The sequence below is a fragment of the Polypterus senegalus genome, chromosome 3, assembly GCF_016835505.1.
Source record: "Polypterus senegalus isolate Bchr_013 chromosome 3, ASM1683550v1, whole genome shotgun sequence".
In the NCBI taxonomy this organism is placed as follows: Eukaryota; Metazoa; Chordata; class Cladistia; order Polypteriformes; family Polypteridae; genus Polypterus; species Polypterus senegalus.
The window spans coordinates 257,967,596-257,990,631 of NC_053156.1; the positions used below are offsets into that span (position 1 = coordinate 257,967,596).

Sequence of the window (23,036 nt, forward strand, 5' to 3'; positions counted from 1 at the left end):
TTAATTTAAGAGGGGAAATTGTTCTAGCATTCAGTTTTGTTTTCCTAGAGGCTGTGGCATCCCTTGAGATGTCTCTAACCCTAAAAGTGTTATGCTAAATAATGAATCAGCACAAAAAAAATTATTAAATTACCAGAAGGTGAAACATAGTCAATTAACAAACCAAGACTTTAACCAGGAATTCAAAGAACAGTCATCTTGCCTCAACCAGAAATTCCTGTCATTCAAAGTCAAAAATAACATAGCCAAAAAGTTCTTTAATCAAGAAGGTGAATAGGAAAATAAACACTATAATAAAGTCTATTAGGATATCTGCATTCTTGAATAGTGACAGAACAGATGGATGGCCCTACTATCCTCTCACATACTGTAAATGATGTCATACACAAGTACTCCCAAGTCGTAACTAAGGTGATGGAATAACTAATGGTGGCATCCGTGGAGAACAAACATGGCATAAGGATAGTACAAAATAATTTTAAGCCATTAATTGTTGTTATTAGGACAAAAGTAAGGGAACAAACTACACAGCAAAAGGACAACACAATAGGTAAACATCAAAAGAAAATTAAGCAATTACAGCTATAGCAAAAATAGAAAGATTTTTAAATGTTTTATAAATGTAAAAATGTTGTTCTTTTCTGTAAACAGAATAAAAAACAGCACAAAAATACTAGCTGTTTCAATTAAATCAGTTATCATCACTTATTGGAAACTGATTGGAACAAAAACCAACAGCCATAGTATGTTCCCCGGACCGAGTTTGGGAATCACTTGTTTAAATAATTAGGGAACAGCTGAGATCTTGTGATATTAGGTTTGGCCTTTTTTTTTAGGAGTAACTTATTTCTAGTGTATCATAACATTTTTATAATTGCTGAGGTGTTCATATAAGTAGCACAGAGTTGCAGCCTTTGCTGAAGCATGCATAGATCCCTAGTATGATAGGCGACAGGAAACCTAGTTATTTGTCAAGCATGATTAATACTCTGATCTTTAAGAAAGAGAGTGGCAGGGCAGGCAGCATGTGGGTGCACAGTTTTAGAAGGATAAATATGGGGCCGGCCTTGTTGTTAACCTAAGACATCTAGCAGGTCGTGACTTTGAAATTTGATCATTTAATTAAGTATTGGGGATCAGGAGTCTAGGGATACCTGGGCCTGTTAGAGGGTGATCTGAGAAAGAGACAGAGAAAGAGAGAGAGAGTAAAGACAGGTAAAAGTGAGTACTGCATACTATTTTTCTCTCTTTCTCTCTCTCCAGGATGCGAAGTGGAAGTGGAAAAGGGCCAAATGTGTGCTGCAGCGCATTGTCGATGAACTCCAGGCCCTTAAGAATCAAATTCAGCAACTCTTTGCCAAATAGACACACCCCAGGGAACAGAAAGCTCACCTGCTACAAGAGACCTCCTCAGCAGCCGAGATCGATGCAACTAGACTCAACAACATCAACCCTGCGCGATGCAGCTTGTATACTAGGCCAAGTGTGTTTTACCCCTGCTCCTATGACGACAATGGAATCTACCTGTTTCAGAAACGCAGGTGGGGGTTCAAGGCTAGATCATCTCCATCATTTCTGTGCAAACATCACCATCCAGGACCTCTTCGACCCTCTCCACTCACCCACAGTGCCGCCATACTTTGGTGATGAATTTGTTACTAGGGATTCAATTGTAAACCACCTCAGTATTTCATGCCCTAAACATAAAACTTGTGTTTCTCGTTTTTCCAGTGCATGAATGCGAGATATTACAGCCATCGAGAAGCAAAAGAACAGGGCTGTTGGGACCATTGTACTCCATTGATGCATAAACAATATTTGATATCAAAAGTTGGAGGTTCGAAAGATGGACTTTTCAGCACTAATTCAAGCCACAAAGGAGAGGTCAGTTGGCTGTGAGAATCATCATTTCTGGTCCTTTGCCATTGGCTACAAAGTCGGATAAATCCTACAATTAACTGCTGGCCTTCAACAACTGGTTGAGAGACTTCTGCAAGAGATAAAACATTGGTTTCCTAGACAACCTGGAGCTGTTCAGGGAGAGAACGTGTTTCTACAGGCGAGATGGCCTGCATCCAAGCAAATTCACTCCAACAATATTGTGAAGGTAATATGTCTTCCTTGACTACATAATTTTAGTCCAAGTCAAGTCAAGTTGGGAGAATGCACCGGTACAGTGCGTTGGCGCACCCACAATACGATGAAACAACTTGGGATCTGCCGTAGCCAGGTGTTACATGGGTGACCCCTTGGCCTGGTCCAGCCACTCAGGTACCCAACAATGAGGATCTTACGAGCTGGATCACCCTCGGGGAAACAAGCCACATGGCCGTAGTGCCGTAACTGATGCTCCCTCACAATGCAAGTAATTTTAGTCCTAATTCTGTTTATAATGTGTTAGGGTGTGATAATTCTATTGCAAGTTCACTGTATTAGCTCTATAATAATGAACCATAGTCTAAATAAGCAAAACAGACAAAGCGATATAAATGCATATTATTTTATTATTTCACCTATAGATGTGCACTGTATTAGAACTATACCAACAGATTATAGATTAGATTAAAAAATCTGTACAAAGCGGCATAAACACAAATAATTAGTATTTAAAGCTGCCATAACACTCTAATTCAGCTCTGCTCTTTCAAGCTCTTAAATATAGCTTTACTACATATTAGAAAGTTATCCAGCAAGACTTTTTACATTAATGATCTCATCAGTGATAAAAACATCAATTTCCTTACATTAAGTGAAACATGGCTGAGCTCTGATGGTGCAGCAGTGCTAACTGAAGCAGCACCTTCGAATTACTGCTTTGCTGATTGTATTTGCCAAGAAAAAAAGGCAGCAGTTTGTCAAGTATTTACTCAAGCTGATTATACTGTAAAGATGCTGGTTTTGGTACTTTTGCGTCTTTCAAGTACCTTGCCATGGTTATTCAAGGAATGTCACAGTCTCTCATATTGACTGTTTATAGATGTCCAAAACATTTGTCTTTTATTGAGGAAATCTCAGAGTTCATATCTGTAATAATAATTATTAAGGATTAAAAAGGATTAAAAGTTGACTTGAGGCAGGTCATGGATATCGGTATATTAGAACATTTTTGCATATTATTTGATGAAGAAATGCTGATAACTACAACTATCCATCCATTATCCAACCCGCTATATCCCAACCACAGGGTCACGGGGGTCTGATGGAGCCAATCTCAGCCAACACAGGGCACAAGGCAGGAAACAAACCCCCGGCAGGGTGCCAGCCCACTGCAGGGCACACACACACACACACACACACCAAGCACACAATAGGTACAAATTAGAATCGCCAATGCACCTAACCTGCATGTCTTTAGACTGTGGGAGGAAACCCACGTAGACACAGGGAGAATATAATATGCAAACTCCACGCAGGGAGGAACCGGGACACGAACCCAGGCTGCGAGGCAGCAGCACTACCCACTGCGCCACCATGCCGCCCCTAACTACAACTAATGAGAAGCGTATTTTGTAAAAAACGTTATTTTGATACATCTGCAGCTTCAATGTTTACTAATATTTTAAACAATCACTTGGATTGTAGTGCTCACCTTAATAACACTAATAGTGTAACCAGTAAGGTGAAAAACTTTAATGCTAAGGTTAGAGCTGCAGTTGACATAGTGGCCCCTGAAAAGACTGTTAAGAAATCCACCAGCACTATCATGCCATGGAAGACCCAAAGAGTATCTGATTTAAACAGAACATGCCGTAAAGCTGAACATAAATGGAGAAAAAATAAACTGATAGTCTGCTAAGAAATACTGAAGGCAAAAATAACTGAATATAACAACACAGTCTGGCTTGAGAGGCAGTCCTTTTTCTTTAAAATTATAAATGATAATGTCAGTAATCCAAGAGTTTTACTCTCAACTATTGATCTTCTTCTAAACAAAGCTTGGTTAATGGGATGCTTCCTAAAAACTACTAGTGAAAACTTGTGAGGCTTTTGCTATTTTTTTTTAAAAACAAAATACATTATATTAGAAATAATATGGTACATCTGCCCAAAGTTTATCCCATGGAACCCCAGAATGCCCTTTTAAGGTAGTTAAAACCTTTCACTGGAATAGATCTATCTGAACTACGTAGAATAATTTTTCAGCTGAAACCCTCCACTTGCATCCTTGACCCAGTACCAACAGGCTTTTTCAGAGAACTTTCCAATGTGCTAATTGATAGCGTACTTAAATTACTCTTCCCGGACTGTCTAAAGACTGCAGCAGCTAAACCCCTGCTCAAGAAAAATAATCTCAACTCCTCTGTCTTCAACAACTTTAATTTCTAACCTGTCCTTCATAAGTAAAATTCTAGAAAAGGTGTTTTTTAAGCAGCTAAATGATTACTTGAATAAAAATTTCATTCTTTATAAGTTCCAGTCAGGTTTTAGAACAAATTATAGTACAGACACTGCACTGGTTAAAGTAGTAAATTATTTGTGGGTTATTATGAACAGAGGCTGTATATCTGCTCTTGTTCTCTTAGACTTGTGTGCAGCATTTGACACAATTGACCACAATATCCTTATAAATCACCTTAGACAATGGGTGGGCCCCTCCGGCCGCATCTTAAATTGGTTTCAGTCTTATTTAACTGATAGAAAATTCTTTATTAGTTGTGGTGATTGTACTTCAGAGACCCATAATATTTTATATGGAGTACAGTTCCACAAGAATCTATTCTGCTTTTTTCAATCTACATGCTTCCATTAGGTCAGATTATAATGGTGAGTTAATACAGCTATGCTGATGACACACAGCTTTATATATCAATAGCACCTGATGAACCTGGGTCTGATCCAGTGTCCTTAACAGTATTTCCGCTTGGCTAAGAAGTAACTTTCTTAAATTAAAAAAGGAAAAACAGACGTGTTAGTGACTGGCAAATATAGAAATAGCAAGGGTATTAGAAGCAAATTTGATCCATTAGGTTTAAAAGTCAAGGCAAAGGTAAAAAAAAAAAAACTTTGGGGTAATTGTTGAATCTGACCTAAACTTTAAATCTCATATTAACCAGATTACTAGGACTACATTTTTTCACTTAAGGAATATAGCAAAAGTTAGACCTCTTGTAACATTAGAAGACCCTGAAAAATTACTTCACACATTTGTTTTGAGTTGACTAGATTACTGTAATGCACTCCTAGCAGGACTACCTAAGAAAAACTTAAATCAGCTGCAATTAGTGCTGAATGCAGCAGCTAGAATCTTAAATAGAAAAAGAAAAGATGAGCACATCTCACCAGTTTTAGTGTTGTTACATTGGTTACCCAAGTCATTCAGAGTTGAGTTTAAAATACTACTAATGGTTTATAAAGCATTAAATAATCTTGTTCTGTCCTTTATTTTAAAATGACTGTCCCCCTACACTCCAAATCATAGCCTTAGATCTTCTAATGGTGGCCTGTTTATAATTTCAAGAGCCAAGCATAAAAGAAGTGGTGAGGTAGCCTTTTGTTGTTATGCACCTAAAATCTGGAATACTTTACCAATAGAAATTTAGTAGGATAATACTGTGGAACACTTAAAAAAACTGCTAAAACATTATTTTAATTTGGCTTTTTCATAGCTACATTTTAGCCATTTTCCTAATAGAATATATGGTCATAGAATTATCATATTCTTCAGGGATTTGCAGTCTTTACTAATCTCTACTTTTTTGTCTACTCTCCCGTCTTTTCCGGTTCCTATAAGGTGTCAATCTATATCATCACCACCACCTGATCAAGAAACAATGCAGCCACATGTTATGATGGAATGAAGGCAGACACCACATCTCATGAATCCTGTAAACAAAGAAGACTGATTTAAGAACATTTAGGTTAGGTAGAATGCCTAGTGGGGGCTGAGTGGTCTTTTGCAATAAGGAATTCAAATTATACTTTTGCCAAAACCATGGGATAGCTATAATTTCAAAACCAGAAACCATACTAATTAAACTCTCAGATGTTCTTTTTTTAATATCCACAATCTTGGATGGTAAAGGATTCGTTGGGTCAGTTTATAAAGTGTTGCGTTAGTGATGTCACATGATTTTTCTCCCGGGACCATGCCCCCTAACAACTGGAAGGTTTATTACTGATAATGTGACAATCAAAATGGTAGCGCCCATAAACAGAACAAAATGGTGTAACAGAAAATATAATAAGAAGAAAATATACTTAGTTCCAGGAGTTACAGATGTTCTACTGAGCATACAGAAAGAAAAATACACCAGAATGTATGTGTGTGAGATTGTAACCATAAATTCAAATAGATATTTTTATCAGGCCAAATACGAGTTCAAATGAATAAATCATTGAAACAGAAAACCAAAAATTAAGTGCACATGCTAGATTTACTGTCATTATCCAATCTCAAATGGCCCAAAAACATCTGGTGTTTTTTGTCATTACACTGAGGAGGTTGTCATACATTGCCTATTATCATACTAAGCCCTCAGTAAGGTGGTCGTAACCTCTCCTTTTAAATGGTGGCGTCCCTGAAAACCAAGAATGTTGAAAAAAAAAAGATGCAAATAGTTTTAAACTAGTGAAAAAAACAATTAAAAACAGTAACAATTTAAATGGATTGACATATCATCCATATACAGTATTGCAGCATACTGTGGCACGAAATAACATTGCCTAGAACTTCAGTGGAACATATAAACACAGTACAAGGGCAAACCAAGTGAGGAACTATAACTAAATATAAAAATAAATAAGTAATAGATAAATGAATATATAGCAAACAGTTGAAATACAGAGTAATAAATAAAATAATAACAACTAATAATAGAAAAAAAACAGTAGTACCAAACAAAATGCATATAAATAAAATACTAGGAGTAGATACAAGGGTAAAAGGGAAGCACAACAGCCAAGGGGTATAAGCTGTTGCTGAACCTGCCAGAATTGGTTTGAATTATACAGATCCTTTTACCAGATGTAAGTAGGACAAAGAGACCGTGCGAGGGGTGAGAACAATCCTTCATAAAGCTATACCCTTTACGGATGCAACGCTTGATTAAAAAGTCTTAAATTCAGAAACCCAAAAAACATAATAAATTTAAATGCATGAATCTCTCAAGAAAACAAGATACAATTTAGAAGGAAAACACAATGATAATAATATACCACAAATGCACAAATCCAGATACGATCTCCAAATGATTCAGATCCTGATACTATAGCCAAATGAAATATATTAGCTGCATAATACATTTTTAAAGTCGTCTAATTTGTAACATCGTCCCACAACCAACGAATGGCCGTTACCAGGGTAACAAAAGTGAAATGACCATATTAATTTTGGAGTATTTATATCTTTAAATGGAACCCAGGAGCATTCCTCTGGGCTATAACTCCACCAATGAATCAAATATTAAGCAGTGCAGCCACGGCAACAAGAATCCAGGCCTCTCTGAAATTCATATCCTACAGTGACTAGGAAAGACTTGCTTCAATCTAGAAAAAAGAAAAACAGGATGTACCTTAAAATGAACAGGAAGTGCCAATTTATAAGAAAAGGATCCAGCTTCCATCAATATAACTAGGAGTGGGTTTTCAGGTTGGAATGCTTAATTGGAGATTACACATGGTGAGCCACACCTTCAGGCTAAACTCGGGAGCCTTCTTTCTTTTACAGTCCACAAATTGTTTGTAAGATGTTTCTGTCTTATTTAGAATATCCCGAACTGGTTCCTCTTAATTTAATACAGTAGGCCAAACTAGGCCACCACTGAAGATAATGATTTCAATTCTAACAAACTGGGTTTTAAAACTGTAAAAGGCATTGTATTATCGTGGTATTTCCCTCTACTTGCCCTTTTACCTGTTTCCTCAAGGGTAAGTGTTCTCGTCAAGTTCATTATGGGGTTGGTCTACTGTTGCACTTTAAGATGAACACACACACACATAGATAAACACACACACAGACCCTAACCACAACAGTGCCCCAAGAATGACACACACACGCTGATTAACCCTTAGCACTTTAAACCACACAAGTGCTATAGGAATAACAGCCTGTCATTCAGCACTTCAAGAGACTTACTTATTTTCGGCACGAACAACAATACGATGTTTTAGTGATATCTCAGACCTAAATATTACTTTTGGTCTACAAGAATACATTTAAACATACAAAGACTCAGCACTCTTGACTATAGGCCATTCATCTGCCAAGAATACCTTCTTTCTCGTATTTGTTCCTTCTATTGAGTATAGCGCTCTCACTCTCAGCCTTATAAACCTCGCAGCACAGAAATAATGGCAAAAATCCAGCTGTCACCAGGTGCTCAAATAAATCTAACTAATTACTTCAATCACTCTAGACATTAAGACAAAGCATTGAAAGTTAAAAGCAGCATGGTATTTATTACAAGAATAATAATAATACTACAAGAACAAAGAATACTAGAAAATAGGTACTAATAGGAAAGTCTAAATATATGTAGTCTTTAGAAAAAGCTTACGAAAATGTTACAGATGACAAGGATGAATGTCACAGGGAGGCTTTTGATTTAGCAATCGATGTTCATGATGCCTTTCTGACGACCAGGGCCGTCTTCGTCTGTTCCTCTTCTTCTTCCTTTGATTCTCTCTAACTTGCTTTCCAAACCAAGGCATATTTATTATGAAATGTCAAGCCTTGGTTTCACAACACATGCACCTGATTGGCTGGCTGTCCAAATGATTGATGAATTAATTCACTGTCCGTTTTCCCACACAACAAAACCTTTGATGTACTCTGAAGTATCAGTAGTTCTTCCTGTCCCAGGCTATGAACCAAATTGTTGTTTCAGATGTCCATCCATAAAGTAATCAATAGCCTGAGGTATTAGCTCAGCATCCTTTCCCAGGCTATAAACCAAATTAGCACTAAGCTATGAACAAAAGTAAGGTGTAAGGGAAGAAAACCTGCTTTAATTTGTCTTAGTTCATCTGTTGTCTTGTCTTGAACAAAATATAATGGAAACCAAAATGTACAGATTTTATACACCATAACAGGCATTATAAAAGAATAATGATAGAGGACATTCCTGACCAGTTCCACCATTGGCAGAATGCCCATAAACAAAATAAAATGGTGTATTAGTAATATGAAAATATAAAAATAAAATTATTGAATTCATATAAATAAGACACAAATTCAGAAATGAGCCCAGCCATACAAACCTCCCAAAACAACAAACCAGAGTCCTAGAAAAATTGTATTAATAATAAATAATAAATTGTAACACCCACACTAAGCCCAATATTTCTTTCTTAAACTGACTACACCGTTGTTAACAATAACTTGATGCTCAATGTCAGATCTTTCATTCATAATCTCATTGCTATTTCATGCTGTACTAATCTCAGTGCTCAGAATACCAAGTTCTATTAGATCAATGGGTAAATGGTGCCTGACTCCACTGATATTGCAGATTAGGACATTATTAAATTTATCTCTGCACAAACTAATTCAGCTCCAGAGATTTCTGCCAGAACTCTTTAGGAAATTCTCAAAGAATATTTGAAGGGACAAATAACATCTTTATCACACAAAAAGAAATCACAAACCACAAGGACAAGAGAAACAATTAACAATATCTATAAACTTGACGATAAATATGCAAGACTGCCAGCCACTAATATTTAAAAAAAAGCATGTCTTTATCAATAGATTTTAATGTATTAACCACAACAAAAACTGAGCAATAACTACTTAATCTTTGCCATTCATATTATGATCATTTAGAAAGAGCAGATAAGTTGTCACTGCAGAACTATACACTCACAGAGCCAATTATTAGGAACACTATACTAATACTGGGTAGGGCCTCATTACGTAATTTTTGAAGATTTGTCTGGTGTACTTTCAAACTGAGAATCTACCACATCCCAAACATGTTCTATTTGATTCAGATCCAGTGACTGGGAAGGCCGCTGAAGAACACTGAACTCATGGTCATGTTCATAAAACCAGATCAAGAAGACTTTTGCTTTTGTGACACGTTACAATACCATGCTGGAAGTAGTCATTAGAAGATGGGTAAATTGTGGCCAGGTGCAAGAAAGACAGTACTGAATAGCCAAGAAATTTTGGGAAGCCAACCTGATTGATGCTACCAGGTCAGGGTTCACACTAACCTAAATTACTGTACCTGACAGTACTTTTTTCATCTAAGATAACAAGATAATAATAAAGAAAAAAACAATGTAAATAGTGTGTGTTTGTGCATGTCCCTACAATGGGGGTTCAAAGCAAATTTGAGGGTTCTAGATTTAACAGAGCTTTGTTGTGTGAGTTGCTTGGGCCAAAAGTGACACCTCCTTCCAGGACGCATGGGTGTTATGTCAGTGGAATCGTTAGGGGTGGAGTTAATTGCCTTCACCGGGCGGCTTCACTGCACTGTATTGAAAGAAAGAGAAGACAGCGTTAGCGGCAGCACCATCTCTCACCCAGGCAGGTCATTATATACCACAAAAGAACTTGCGAGGGAGTCATCCGACACACGTGTGATACAATAAAGAGACATAATATTCAAATAGGCCATGGCATTCAAGCGATGAATGAGTAGTAAAAATGGCCCGAAAATGTGTCAAGAAAACATATTCCACAACATTACTTTACCACCACCACCAATCTGGACTAACGATACAAGGCAGGTTAGGTACATGGATTCATACTGTTGATTCCTAAATCCATCTGGACAGACTACATTTTTCTAGTCTGCAGCTATAACGTTTTAGTGAGCCTGTGCCCACTACAGCCTCTGTTTTCTGTTTTTGGCTGATAGGAGTGAAACCAAAAGAGGTCTTCTTCTGTTGTAGCTCATCCACCTCAAGGCCCAATTTGACGTACCTTCTGAGATGCTTTTCTACTCATAACAGTTGGGCAGCCTTTTTGTTACCTTGAACCAGACTGACCAGCCTCCTCTGACCTATTTCCTGAACAAAGCATTTCTGTCCACAGGATGTTCTTTGTTTTTCTCTCCAATTCCAAGTAAGGTCTAAAGAGTGTTGTGCATGCAAATCCCAGAACACCAGCAGTTTACAGAAATACTCAGCCCAACCCATCTGGCACCAGTAACCATACCACAGTTGAAATCACATGCCTTCCCCATTCTGGTGCTCATTTTGAACATTAACTGAAGCTCTTGACCTGTATTTGCATGATTTTATGCATTGCATTGCTGCCACGATAGGCTGATTAGGTATTTGCATGGATAAGGAGGTATACAGGTGTTTGTTGAGTGAGTGTTTGGGAACATAGACAAAAAGATAAGTAAAATATTCACAAAATACAATACAATGCTACTGAATATAATAAAAATGATGTTCACATCATTATTTTATAAATGATGCTCTTTTTTAATTTAAAATATGATCTGAACAAATATTTAACAATTTAGAAAATTTCAGAAGCTACAAATTCCATACAAAGAGGAAAAGCTGAGAGTTGTAAAAATTATCCATCATGAGCTTTGTAAAAATTCTCTGTTAAACTAAGTTTGACATTATTATCTTTGTTCCTCAGAGTTACAGAAGTAGGAAAGCCGAGAAATAAGTATAAATAAAAAAGTAAAGAATAAAACATCCAAATAACTTTTTTTTCTGAGAATTATCATAGTTGTAGCAATCTGAGCTTAAAGCTCTGATAAATAAGGTATAAATCATAACTTGGTTACCATTTGTTCAGAACTGATCCATTTCCTTATGTCCCTGTGGGTTTCCTTATGGATGGTATTTCACTTTTATTACACATGCCAAAGATGTACTATTGAAGTTGACTGGCAATTCTAAATTTGACTAGAATGTGACAGCGTGAGAGTGTAAATGATGCCCTGCCCTAAGCTAGTTTGTGCCTTTAATTAAAAATTTCTAAAATAAGTGCAGGTTCCACACAAACCTAAAAGTGTAAAAAGCATATTTAGAAAATGGGAGACTGAATGCATGAATCTTTTGTTTTCATCAGGACAATGCAAAAGCAAAAACTGAATCTGCAGTAGTAGGTTTTTACCATTTATTTGACCACAATTAAATTCGCGTGAGCAACCAAGCTAAAAGGGCACTCACTGGAATAATATCAAATTAAATTGGTTTGTTAATAAAATAAAAAGGTGTTCTGCTGCTTCTTCCAGATGAAACAATAATCAATTTGCTGCTGCCAGTTTGTTCAATGGCAAACTGGGCGTCAAAGCAGCTGTAAATTTTGCACACCAACATATAACGAACAAAGCTTTGGGTAAATAGGGAATAACAATCCCTGAAATTCAAATATAATTGAATCAAAATATATTTAGGGGACATTATAGATTATCTATACAATATACTGTACATTAATTTAACAGACTGTGACAAACTTCCTGGGACAGAATAGACTAGTATGTTCAGTGGGACAGGGCTGGCACTTAAAAATGAACAACCTTTACTGGTAGCCAGATGGGAGTTAACATGTATGTCTTTGTAGAACAAAAAGTGCTCTGCAATAGGTTCTCCAATGACAATCTTATAAAAGTCCAAGCTAACAGGTGACAGCAATGGGTGGTGGGACCCAGCTGCCTATTACAGATAACAGTTAGTCAGGAAGTTGTCAACGTTGTTTTACGCTTTGAAATTGGGTTTTAGTAGGATGTACAGTAGGAAAACCTGGAGACACCAGAGGGAGTTCTAGACGCGTAACTGACACATGAAGCATTTCTTGGGATAATCTCCTCCCACCTTTCGGGGGTTTAAAAGCTTTTAGCTTCCAGAAGTTCACTGGGTTTTGAATAAGGAAGAGAGTTTGGGCAAAGGCTTGATGGTCAGGAAATTAATGCAGCCCATGTTTAGATGGGTAGAATGGGATGTGAAAGGGGTGTGTTTAGAGAGTGTTTTAGGGCTATGCATTTTGGAGGCTTAGCAAGTAGCTGAGCCTCTAGTGAAGGGCACAGAGTCCATCATACCCAGGCCTGAGGCAACAGGTATACTTTATTTTTCCTTATTATCTACTATGTACCCTCCACCTTTCTTTGCTTTATAAAAAACAGATGCTTAATGTTTGGATGTTTGAGTCTTACATATCACATGATATGACAGCAGAAGCCCTTGTCAAAGTATATATTTTTATCTCTCTATAATGAAGTTTCTTCTTGCCAAAACTTTCCAACAGTCCAAAACACCAAAGCAAAGGCAAGGTATTGAAAAGAAAAAAAAAACAGAAGTGTAGAGAGAAAAATAAGAGCAGAAAAGGCACCAAATTGCCCTGTGCAGACTTGTCTATTTGTCTGTTGTTATAAGGGCCAGGACACCTGATTAAACTTCAGCTTCACTTGAATTTTCACCTCCTAATTATTTATCTAAGCTTGCCCACTCTTCTTGTCAAAGAGCCACTACTCTTCTTGAATGAAAATTAATTTCTTGGAACAATGGCAAAGAGTAGTCATGAATACATGTACATAAAACAAAACAAACAATTTAAGAAGCTAAGTGCAATAGATCATATGTAAAGATCAGAGGCTAGATGCAATAGATCTGGGTCTTAAGCCTCTGAATCCCCCCCTCCCAACCTCACTGGCTAGGATGAAAAATTATTAATTATAACTTGTTAGAGGCTAAAGTTATTTGCTATTCAGAGTAACTGTAAAGATCAGGCTTTATAGTGCAGAAAGTCAGGAAATGAATAGTCAAGATTATGCTAATACAGATCTTTGTGAAATTCATGTGTTTTTCCAATTGATGTGTGTTCCACATAGCTGTTAGTCCAAGGTTTTGAACCCAACAGACACTTTGTTTTTCTGTTCTCCCTGTACTCATGTGGGTTTTCTTCCATCACCCCAAGTTAGGCTGACTGGCAACTCTTAAAACCTGTGCATGTGTGCATGATTGTGTCCAGTGATGGATATGATTCCTGTCCAGTGTTACCTGCTGCTTTGTAATTGACACTACCAGGTCAGGGTTCACACTAACCTAAAGCTGGTTGAGGTGAATTTGAAAATAAATTAATCTACTGGTGGTTACTCATTCTATCACCCTTTTTTCTAGAATTTAAAAATTCTGTACAAATATACACTTTTCATAGATAAAAACTGAGCTATCCAATCCAATTAGATATCTTAAATCTTACATTGTGGGGAAAAAAGAATCAGTGAAACATAAAAAGAAGATTTTATTTATATAATTATGTTCATGTCGCTCTGAGGTATATTTTTTGAAAGTAGAATGTAGACAGACACATTTAGCAGCAATAGTGAAAGGCAAATCAGTGTGCAGGATTCATCTCCAAAGATAAAATTGCAAGCCCACACGATTAGTTCTTGGGAAGGAAGATTATGAGGTTCGTAATTGGAAAGGCACAATTCTGTAATGAGTTTTCATCACACCTGACATTTACTTTATCTGTGGAGATTCATTTGTCTGGTGTTTACTGTGAATGAATGCTCAGTCTGCTTTAATCTATCTTTATCTCTTGTGCTCTTTATCGCTATCAATGTGCTGTGCAAAGTACAAATATTTATATGTCTTAGATTAATCCAGCAAAAACACTACTTCAATGCATTTCATTTTTTTTGTTTAAGGAAATAGTATTCTTTAAAAAAAATCAATAGGGAAAGGTTATGTAATTTAATCTCAACATGTAAGCCTTTACTGCATGTTCACAGGCTCCAGATAGTTAATCTTGCATGATGTCAATGCTATTTAAATAATCAATGTCACTTTCCTGACAATAATTTTTTTACTTTTAATTTGCTTTTCTGAAATCCTAAAAATACAAGGCATGTACAGTATATTACCCTCTATTATAAAACAACAGGTCCAAGACAGGAACTCGCACCAGCCTCTTCACAGGACACATACATCCATAGTCACACACGTTACTATGTTTTCTATTAAAAAAAAATATTACCAAATTAATATGTTTTTTGGGTAGAAGTTAGTGAGTCAAAAAATATGTTTATACTCATTCGCAACACCTTTGTTTTTTTATTAGATTTTGTATATCCAATATTAAATAAGGGCAGCATGGTGGTAAAGTGGAAACTCAACATTCAGAGTTTTAATCCCATGCCCAAAAACCTGTACATGTGGAGGAAAAACCTTAATTGGTTTTCTTCCAGTTAGTGTGGTTCTTCACCTATATCCTCAAAGAAGTGCTGGTGTGGTTAACTATTAAAACCAAATTATCCCATTGTGTGTGTGGATGTGAGCATGAGTGGGCCCTTCAATGGACTGGTGTGCCATCTAGGGTTGTTTCCTGATTTCTACCAAGTGCACAATAGGTTACCTGCATTTGTTGTGTTTTTAACTATTTGTGTTTAAATTATCAGTTACTTTACAAGGTCAGAGAGTCCCTGTATACCACCTTGTGTTTTGCTCTCCTGTTCCTAGGGATTTCCTCAGTAATTCTTTTAAACCGTATTTTATCATTTTCACCATGTTTCTATGAAAGGTGTATAGCATAAACCTTTTTTCCTCTCTGTTTTACCTAAATTTACTACCATATCCCCTAGTACAACTACATCTACCATAAAACTGGTTGGAATGACCGACTTGAAGGCAGATTCAGTTGATAGTGAGAAAGCTAGACTTTGTAAATAAGATCCATTCTAAATTAAATCTGATACCTTAAGAAAATCTAAATTTTGGAATGGCAACACGGTAATTGTCAAAAGGTGATAGAAGGCAGTGTTGCAAATGCATTAGTGAGGGGCTTTTTGGACAAGTTTAGCATTCAGATATCCATGTATTGCATTTGACGTGATTGGTAAAAGGAATGTTTTCAAATGGAAATAAAGGGGGAATTGTGAGAGAAAGGACAAAAGGGAGATGCAGCTAGAGCTGCAGCTGAAACATTAATTTCAGAAAAAAAAATCTTATCACTGAAGCTCTCAAAACATTTCTTCAGTACCACCCAGTGTCACCTTGAAAGAGGCAAATGTGGTTACGTTCTATTTTAATTAACTTGGACTGGGTTATGAAAGGTGATAAAAACAATATACTTTCCCTCCACTGTTTATACTGTTTTGACACTTTAAGGATATGTACAGTAGCTATTTGAATAAACATTTTTGTATCTATAGCTTTTCACAGTGAAATTCATTGTATATACTGTATATTAGATATTAGTGTGTTTGTTTGTCTGCATTATATTGACAGCAGTTATTTGGTGCATTGAGCCCATTCCAGTTGGGCTAGATTACAACCCCCAGGCACCCTATGAGGGAAAATGGGTTTAGCAGGGCGACATTGACTTGTTCTGTGTTTACTTACATTAAACAAGTATATTACAACTTGTTTTAAACCAAAGTATCTCTGTTGTTTTAACTGATGCAATGTCCAGAAATGAAAACCATTCCTAAATAATTAAAACCCAAAATGCCCTTTAGAAGTTTCTCCTCAGTGCCACCTCCTCCTCCTCCCAATACTTTGGCAACTGTCATTTGCAAATATTCTGTAAATATTTTCAATTATTGGCTCAGTCACTACTCCAAGTAATCATTTTACAGCTTTTAGGTTTAAGTGCAATTCAGCAATAGCTTCTATGTTACATTTTTATCTGTGACTCACAAGAATGTTTCTGTTAAGTTAGAATGAAGCAACATTGTAATGTCAGAACCTCTTTAATGTACTTACTGTACTTTGTAAAATGTAAATCTTCTTTACTTTGTTACACAATTCACAGTAATGACTAACATGCTCAGTCATTATCACTGTGAATCTCACCAGGATCAGTGGAAAGAAAATGAGAAAATGAAATTTTCCAGAATGAAAATATTATTTATGCAGTAATTATTTTCATAATGATAATATTTTCTGTGTAGCTCACAGGCTCAGGACATTTTTCACAACCTATAATAGTTGACTTTGTACGTGGCTCAGATACACAAAGCAGTTCCAATCATACAGAAGTTGTTTATGAATGATATGAGCATGTGCTTGAATCATTTGGCTGCACTGCTGAATCAAGGGACATACATGGGATAAAGGTAGGTCTTTGGATTAACAGAGAACACATACTCTCACATAGCCAAACTATTAGCAATATATATTGGACTGTCAGTAAAATTCATAATAAACTCCAAGTGGATGTTTAGAAAAGCAGCTTCCAGTAGAGTTTATTAAATCTAAGCACTCAATATCAATATTATTCATCTCATTAAAGAGTGTAGTTCCAGTGCTATAATAGGATTGGAAACTAGGCTGGCATTAGGTGAAGAACTAATGTTCTTTTGATCCTGCAGATGTACTGGTGCAGCAATATGCATCATTATTTCTCCAGAGAAAATAAATATTTCCAAACAAACACACAAGATACTTTAAGAATTAGCTTTTTCAGCACATGAATTTGGAAGTAGTAACTACAAACAATGTGGGTTAAGAACTAGGTGTGTATGTAAGCACACTTTAACCTTAAGGCATGCTATATACATCTACACCAACAGTGTCTTACAAGCCTAAAAATGAACTATAATAGCATATTTTTTGAAATCTCTGCAAAATATAATTGTGCTATTCTGAAAACGTTTCTATTTTTCTACATGGCAGCCTAGATGAAAGACAGACAAACAGACAGACAGATAGATAGATAGATAGATAGATAGATAGATAGATAGATAGATAGATAGATAGATAGATAGATAGATAGATACCCATGATGTGCTGGGTAACGTACAGTGATCATTTCCCCTTACACTCACAATTTTTTTTCTCAAAAAAGCCAATTTTCTTTGATAGTCATGAGACATGTTGGGAGGCAGGTAAATGTGAAACACTGACTTTTTCTGTTGTGATCGTCCATGTGACTTTTTGTGTGTTTTAAATGACTGATATCCCATGATCAGCTGTTCTTGCCTTCTGACAATTCTGTCATAAATAAGGATAAACAAATTTGTAAAATGTATAGAGGACTGGACATTTTGTTGCTAAACTGTACAACAGCTAAGGGCAGTCAGGTGTATGGGAGGCAATGGTGATGAAGTGACATTTTATTAGGCCAAAAAAATGAAAGTAATTGTATGCTTAAATTAAAATAAAAATTTTATTTAAAGTAATATGATGGTACAGAGAACAGCACTGCTACCTCACAGCTCCAGAAACCTGTTTTTTTTTTAAACTGTGTGGAGTTCTCACATTTTCCATGCCCACCTGAATTTTTTAATCACACATCATAAAGATGTTCAATCTGGATCAATTAAAAGGTGGATCAAAATGCCTAAACTGAAGCTTTGTGTGTGAATGTGGGTGATGAATGAATTTCCCCTGCAATGGATTTATGCTTCATCTAAAAGCTGGTTCAACCATCCCCCCATGACACTGCACTGGCAAAGCAATTTCAAAAACTGAATGAACGGATATTTTAACAAGCATCCTTTCAAGCAGATATAGTAAGTAAGGAAGGGTGACTGGCCGCAGTTGCTGTTTAACTAGTGAACTTGTATTCTGTCCCATACAACAAAAATCATTCCTACTCCACCATACACTCATTGCCTTAGACCTTTAACTAGTAGTATACTCTTGTGTTTCATCAGATGATTAATTTGCATTTTATTAAATTGCCTTTTTATTCATGCTTCCCTCTGTTATACATTGCAATCACCAGAAAAACAACAGCCCATTTAATACAACAATAGATTGTTTCATAAATACACAGGAAAACACAGTCCTTCATAATACTCCTAATTAAAATGATTAAACCTATTTAACAGTGATTATTCAAATATGTTCTTAGTACTACATTAAGTGTGAGACACAGTACTTATATATCAACCAGTATGATAAGAACTTTTGCATCTTTATTTTACAAATTAATTGACAAACTTTATGTTATAGCATGGATTCCTGTGATCAAAAGAACATAAAATTAGCATACATAAAAAACTGAGTCTTTTTTTCAGAAGATGCTCCCTTACAGCAAGAGGATCTGTATTATGAATTTTGCAGTTTTTTATTTCTTCAGAATATGGCTTAAAGGATCCTCTTACATCTGTTCTTAAACTGTATAATTGCCGTTCAATAAATCTGTTAACATCTAAAACAAAAGACTAATGTTTTCTTGAAGTAACACTGCCATTAGAAGTCCAATGTATAGTGATTGTTTTTTTTAATCACATATCCTTTAATTTTGTTTAAGATTAAGTTAATTTGAAACAGAAGCAGTAAAAAACATGCACATTAAAAACAAAAACATGTTTTTCCTGACTAAGTTAACATAATTTCCTTTTGCAGTGTCTGTCTTTTTTCATGAACATAAATGAGAGCTCGATTCATTTTTATGCAATCACAAGTAACACTGAGCACTCAAATCATGTACCACATTGGTAGTTAACTGCAATAAACGTGTGGATTTGCATCCCTGATTCAGTTATGCCACTGCTAGTATAAGCTCTGGCACCATATGATCTGTTAATGCCTGGTACTTTAATGACTGAGATTGGGTCATTAAATTAGCTAGTGAATTTCCAAATGTTTTTAGCACGTAGGCAGTCATTCAGGAGTTAATTCAGTTGAGCATATCATCCATTAAAATAATGCCTGGGAAAGCACAAGAGGTAGCATTAGAAGACCTTGGACAGAAGATTTAACAAAAGAATACAATAACCTTACTTCATAATACTGTTATGAGAGGACACACTGTCCCATATAGGAGTGTTAAGAGTATAGATAGTTAAATAAGACACAACTTTATAGGCCAAATGAGCTCATTATATGAAAGTGTGAATGATTTTTTAGTCTACTTGTTCAACAACAGTCTTGTGTTTTGCTGCTGCCTACAGGAAAATGAATAAACTCTGGGTTCCCCAAATACCTCTGTGTTCTCTTATACTACAGGATATATTAGTTAATAAGGCACAGAAAATAACAATGGATAAATAGATGGTTAAGACATGGATGTGTCCACCATAAATAAAGGCACATTAATGCTACAGATAAAAGCTATATGACAATTTTAGGCACACTTTATTCTGTGGCTGTAGCTTATTTATTCTTTTTGTCTTATTCATCTACTACCTACTTTCATCAACTATTCTGTGCCCCACACCTTTGATATATCTTACTCTTATATACAGTAATTATTTCAAAATTATTATGTCTTTTGTTATAATATTGGTTTCATTTGTAATTTTTTTTATCCTAAAGATATAATTAATGTACAATATACTGATCAAGTAAGACTTATATCTCCCTCTTATTTTTATATAAGAAAAACCTTATTAAAAATTACTTATATGTCTGGGATATTTTAAATTGTTTCTAGGTCAAACTACATGTTTTCTGACAAGGATAAATAAGGTCAGTTTCCCAAAGCTAAGACCTAAATCAAGATCACTTTTAGTTAAATAAGTGAACACAGCTGGTTCTCTAACCTTCCTGGGCATTGGTATCTGCCTCCGCCAAATGCCACGAAGCCTTCAAGGAAGACATTCTTTTCTAAATCCGAATGTTTCCAGCGTTCCTGTGGGAAGAAAAAAAATTCTCACTAAGCATGCAAAGAAGAAATTAACTTTAACTTTATGATAACGGTATCTCAAAACACACACACAGAACCTCTCTAAAACCAGACGGTTGAAATTCAACACAGAATGTTTTCACAATGGTATTACTAATTAAAAAATATCTTAAAAAGCACAATAATAAGAGTTTTTGACACAGACACACATTCATGCTGTCTTTGAGGTTCCAGTGTTTATTTTCATTTAAATTATAAAATTAGAATTGTAGAGTAAATAACTGTAAATGAGTTGTACAGTTTCCGTTTCTCAAGTAGTACAGGGAGAGTGCAGGGGAGAGGGTTGTCTGACCTTCATCTTATTTGTGAATTAATACAGAGCTGGAATGACAGCAGCTGTAAAAGGGCTAGGATTAGCATAATACACACCACTTTAAATGCTATAGCAAACTGACCCTAAACAATCATAACTTGATAGTTTAATCAAATTTAACACTAAAAGAAATTCAAAGTGAAGCATGAGTGGCACATGTGCAAAATAGAAAGTACCAAGAATAAAAAAATGTAAAAGCACACATTTTCAATTTAACATATTGTATACTTAACAATTATAGCATGCTATTGAGATAACAAAGAACAAACATAAACAATAAGTAAATGACGTGTCAAGCTCCAGGAATGTGTCTAATCTCACAGAGCTTCTTTATGACAATTCTTATTTTTTTTAAATTTACACTGGATGGATGAATGGTGGGCGGCACAGTGGCGCAGTGACCCAGGTTCACTTCCCAGGTCCTCCCTGCGTGGAGTTTGCATGTTCTCCTTGTGTATGTGTGGGTTTCCTTCGGGTGTTCCGGTTTCCTCCCACAGTCCAAAGACATGCAGGTTAGGTGCACTGGCGATTCTAAATTGTCCCTAGTGTGTGTGTGTGTGCACTCCCTGTGGTGGGCTGGTGCCCTGCCCAGGGTTTGTTTCCTGCCTTACGCCCTGTGTGACAAAGGAACAAAAAAAAAAAAACCAAATAAACAGAAAGCAACTAACATAATAATGATTATTCATGCATTAAAACCCACCTGATGAAGTACTTGTCTCCTTTCCCCAGGAAACTAAATTGCTAAGTTTTCTTCCTCTGTGTCCTTGTCATCATGTTCCACTTCATCATGTGTTAGGCATATGCCAGCTTGGCTGCAATGTTGTGCAGCATAGCAATGCAATAATAACAGCACATAATTGTTTAAATGAAAATGATTTGTGTAGTTGTTAAAGGTGCATCTTCCAAAATTCTGAAGTGTGCACCACAATGCTGTGCTTAGTGCAGTGTGTGCTGTGATACCGCCCTTCGTCTATGGTTTGGGGATTCAGCGTATCTACTGTCACCCAAAGCAAGACAGAATTAAGGGATTATTGAACATAACTGAAAGGGAAAGTGTCAAAACAGTAATAGCAATTGTAATCGTGACTTAGTTTATATTCTACTTTAGTTAAGAAGGGTTTTAGGAAACAGTTATAAAGAACATCTTAAGAGGACATAAACAAAGTACCTGGCATTAGCAACGCTTTTGGGGAAGTTTTTTTTTGACATAATTTTTGCTGTGTTCTTAAATTATTAAGTGACATGCATATGAGATTGGAAAAAATTAAGCTACTGTGGATTTCTAGCAATTGAATTTGTGTTATAGTCCCTGCTAACCAGAACAACGATTTCTAGAAAGAATACTCCTTTAATATGCTGACCACATTATAGTACCTCTTCTCATATAAGCAGAAAAGTCAATAGCCTCTCCTCTCACTACCCAGATTCATGTGAGTAAATGATTAAAAGCTCCTTATTTACGTTTTGATTTTTTTACTTTTTTATTTTAAGATGGTGTAGCTTTAAATAAAAACTGAACACCCAAACAATTCATAAATTCACAGCACCTTCAGAGGCTATGAAGCTTAAGTGTGAGTTTTTTTTAACAATTTCTTTATGTGATATTAAAGAGAATTTATGACTCTTACACAAGCTGTGCCTGTGGCTTTTCTGCTTTTTGAAGAATTAGAATTTGTGTAATGCTTCACAATCTTTTTTTCATGGATTTGCTTAAGAATATATTTAAATAAGAGTGACAGCCATGCAACACCAGAGTCGGTTTTTGCTATAACCTTATCTTAATATTTTGTTAACACTGAAGTGGAAAGCTTCTTTCTAATGCAAAAGACTTCATATTAGAAAAATGACAGAGGTAATTACATAGAGCTAGTAAATGGTAAATCTTATATTACCCATTTTCTTAGGTTATTGGTCTATTAATCATTAATCTTGCTGCAATGTTAAATCTTTTTAAGAGTTCTTAGCATCTTACGTGTAAATGAAATCAATTAATGTTGAATTTAGAAATGACCATGGATTATAATACTTGCTTAGTACTCTCTATACCTGTATATGTACAGTATGAGCTAATTATAAAGTCAACCATAAACCATTAAGTTTAGTAATTTGCAATCATTTTTTAATAATAACCAATCACAGTACTGTATTTCATCAAAAGGAAGGAATTTTAATAGTCAAAGTGGAGACCTATGTGAGTGAACTTAAAGAAGTATGGTAAATACAGGATTG

General features: G+C 35.8%; 1 protein-coding gene across 6 annotated transcripts in view; it reads right to left on the bottom strand.

Moving 5' to 3' along the window:
* Window positions 1-23,036, bottom strand: part of LOC120526075 (24-hydroxycholesterol 7-alpha-hydroxylase) — a 169,742-nt gene that overhangs the window by 52,166 nt on the left and 94,540 nt on the right. For 4 of the 6 annotated variants that reach the window (XM_039748947.1, XM_039748943.1, XM_039748948.1 and 1 more), the window contains exon 10: window positions 20,352-20,440. In XM_039748947.1, coding sequence (XP_039604881.1) covers window positions 20,352-20,440 — 89 coding nt within the window. Of the gene's footprint in view, window positions 1-8,970; window positions 10,418-19,228; window positions 19,519-20,351; window positions 20,441-23,036 lie in introns of those variants that run through there. The other 2 variants (XM_039748945.1, XM_039748946.1) reach the window with 2 other exon arrangements.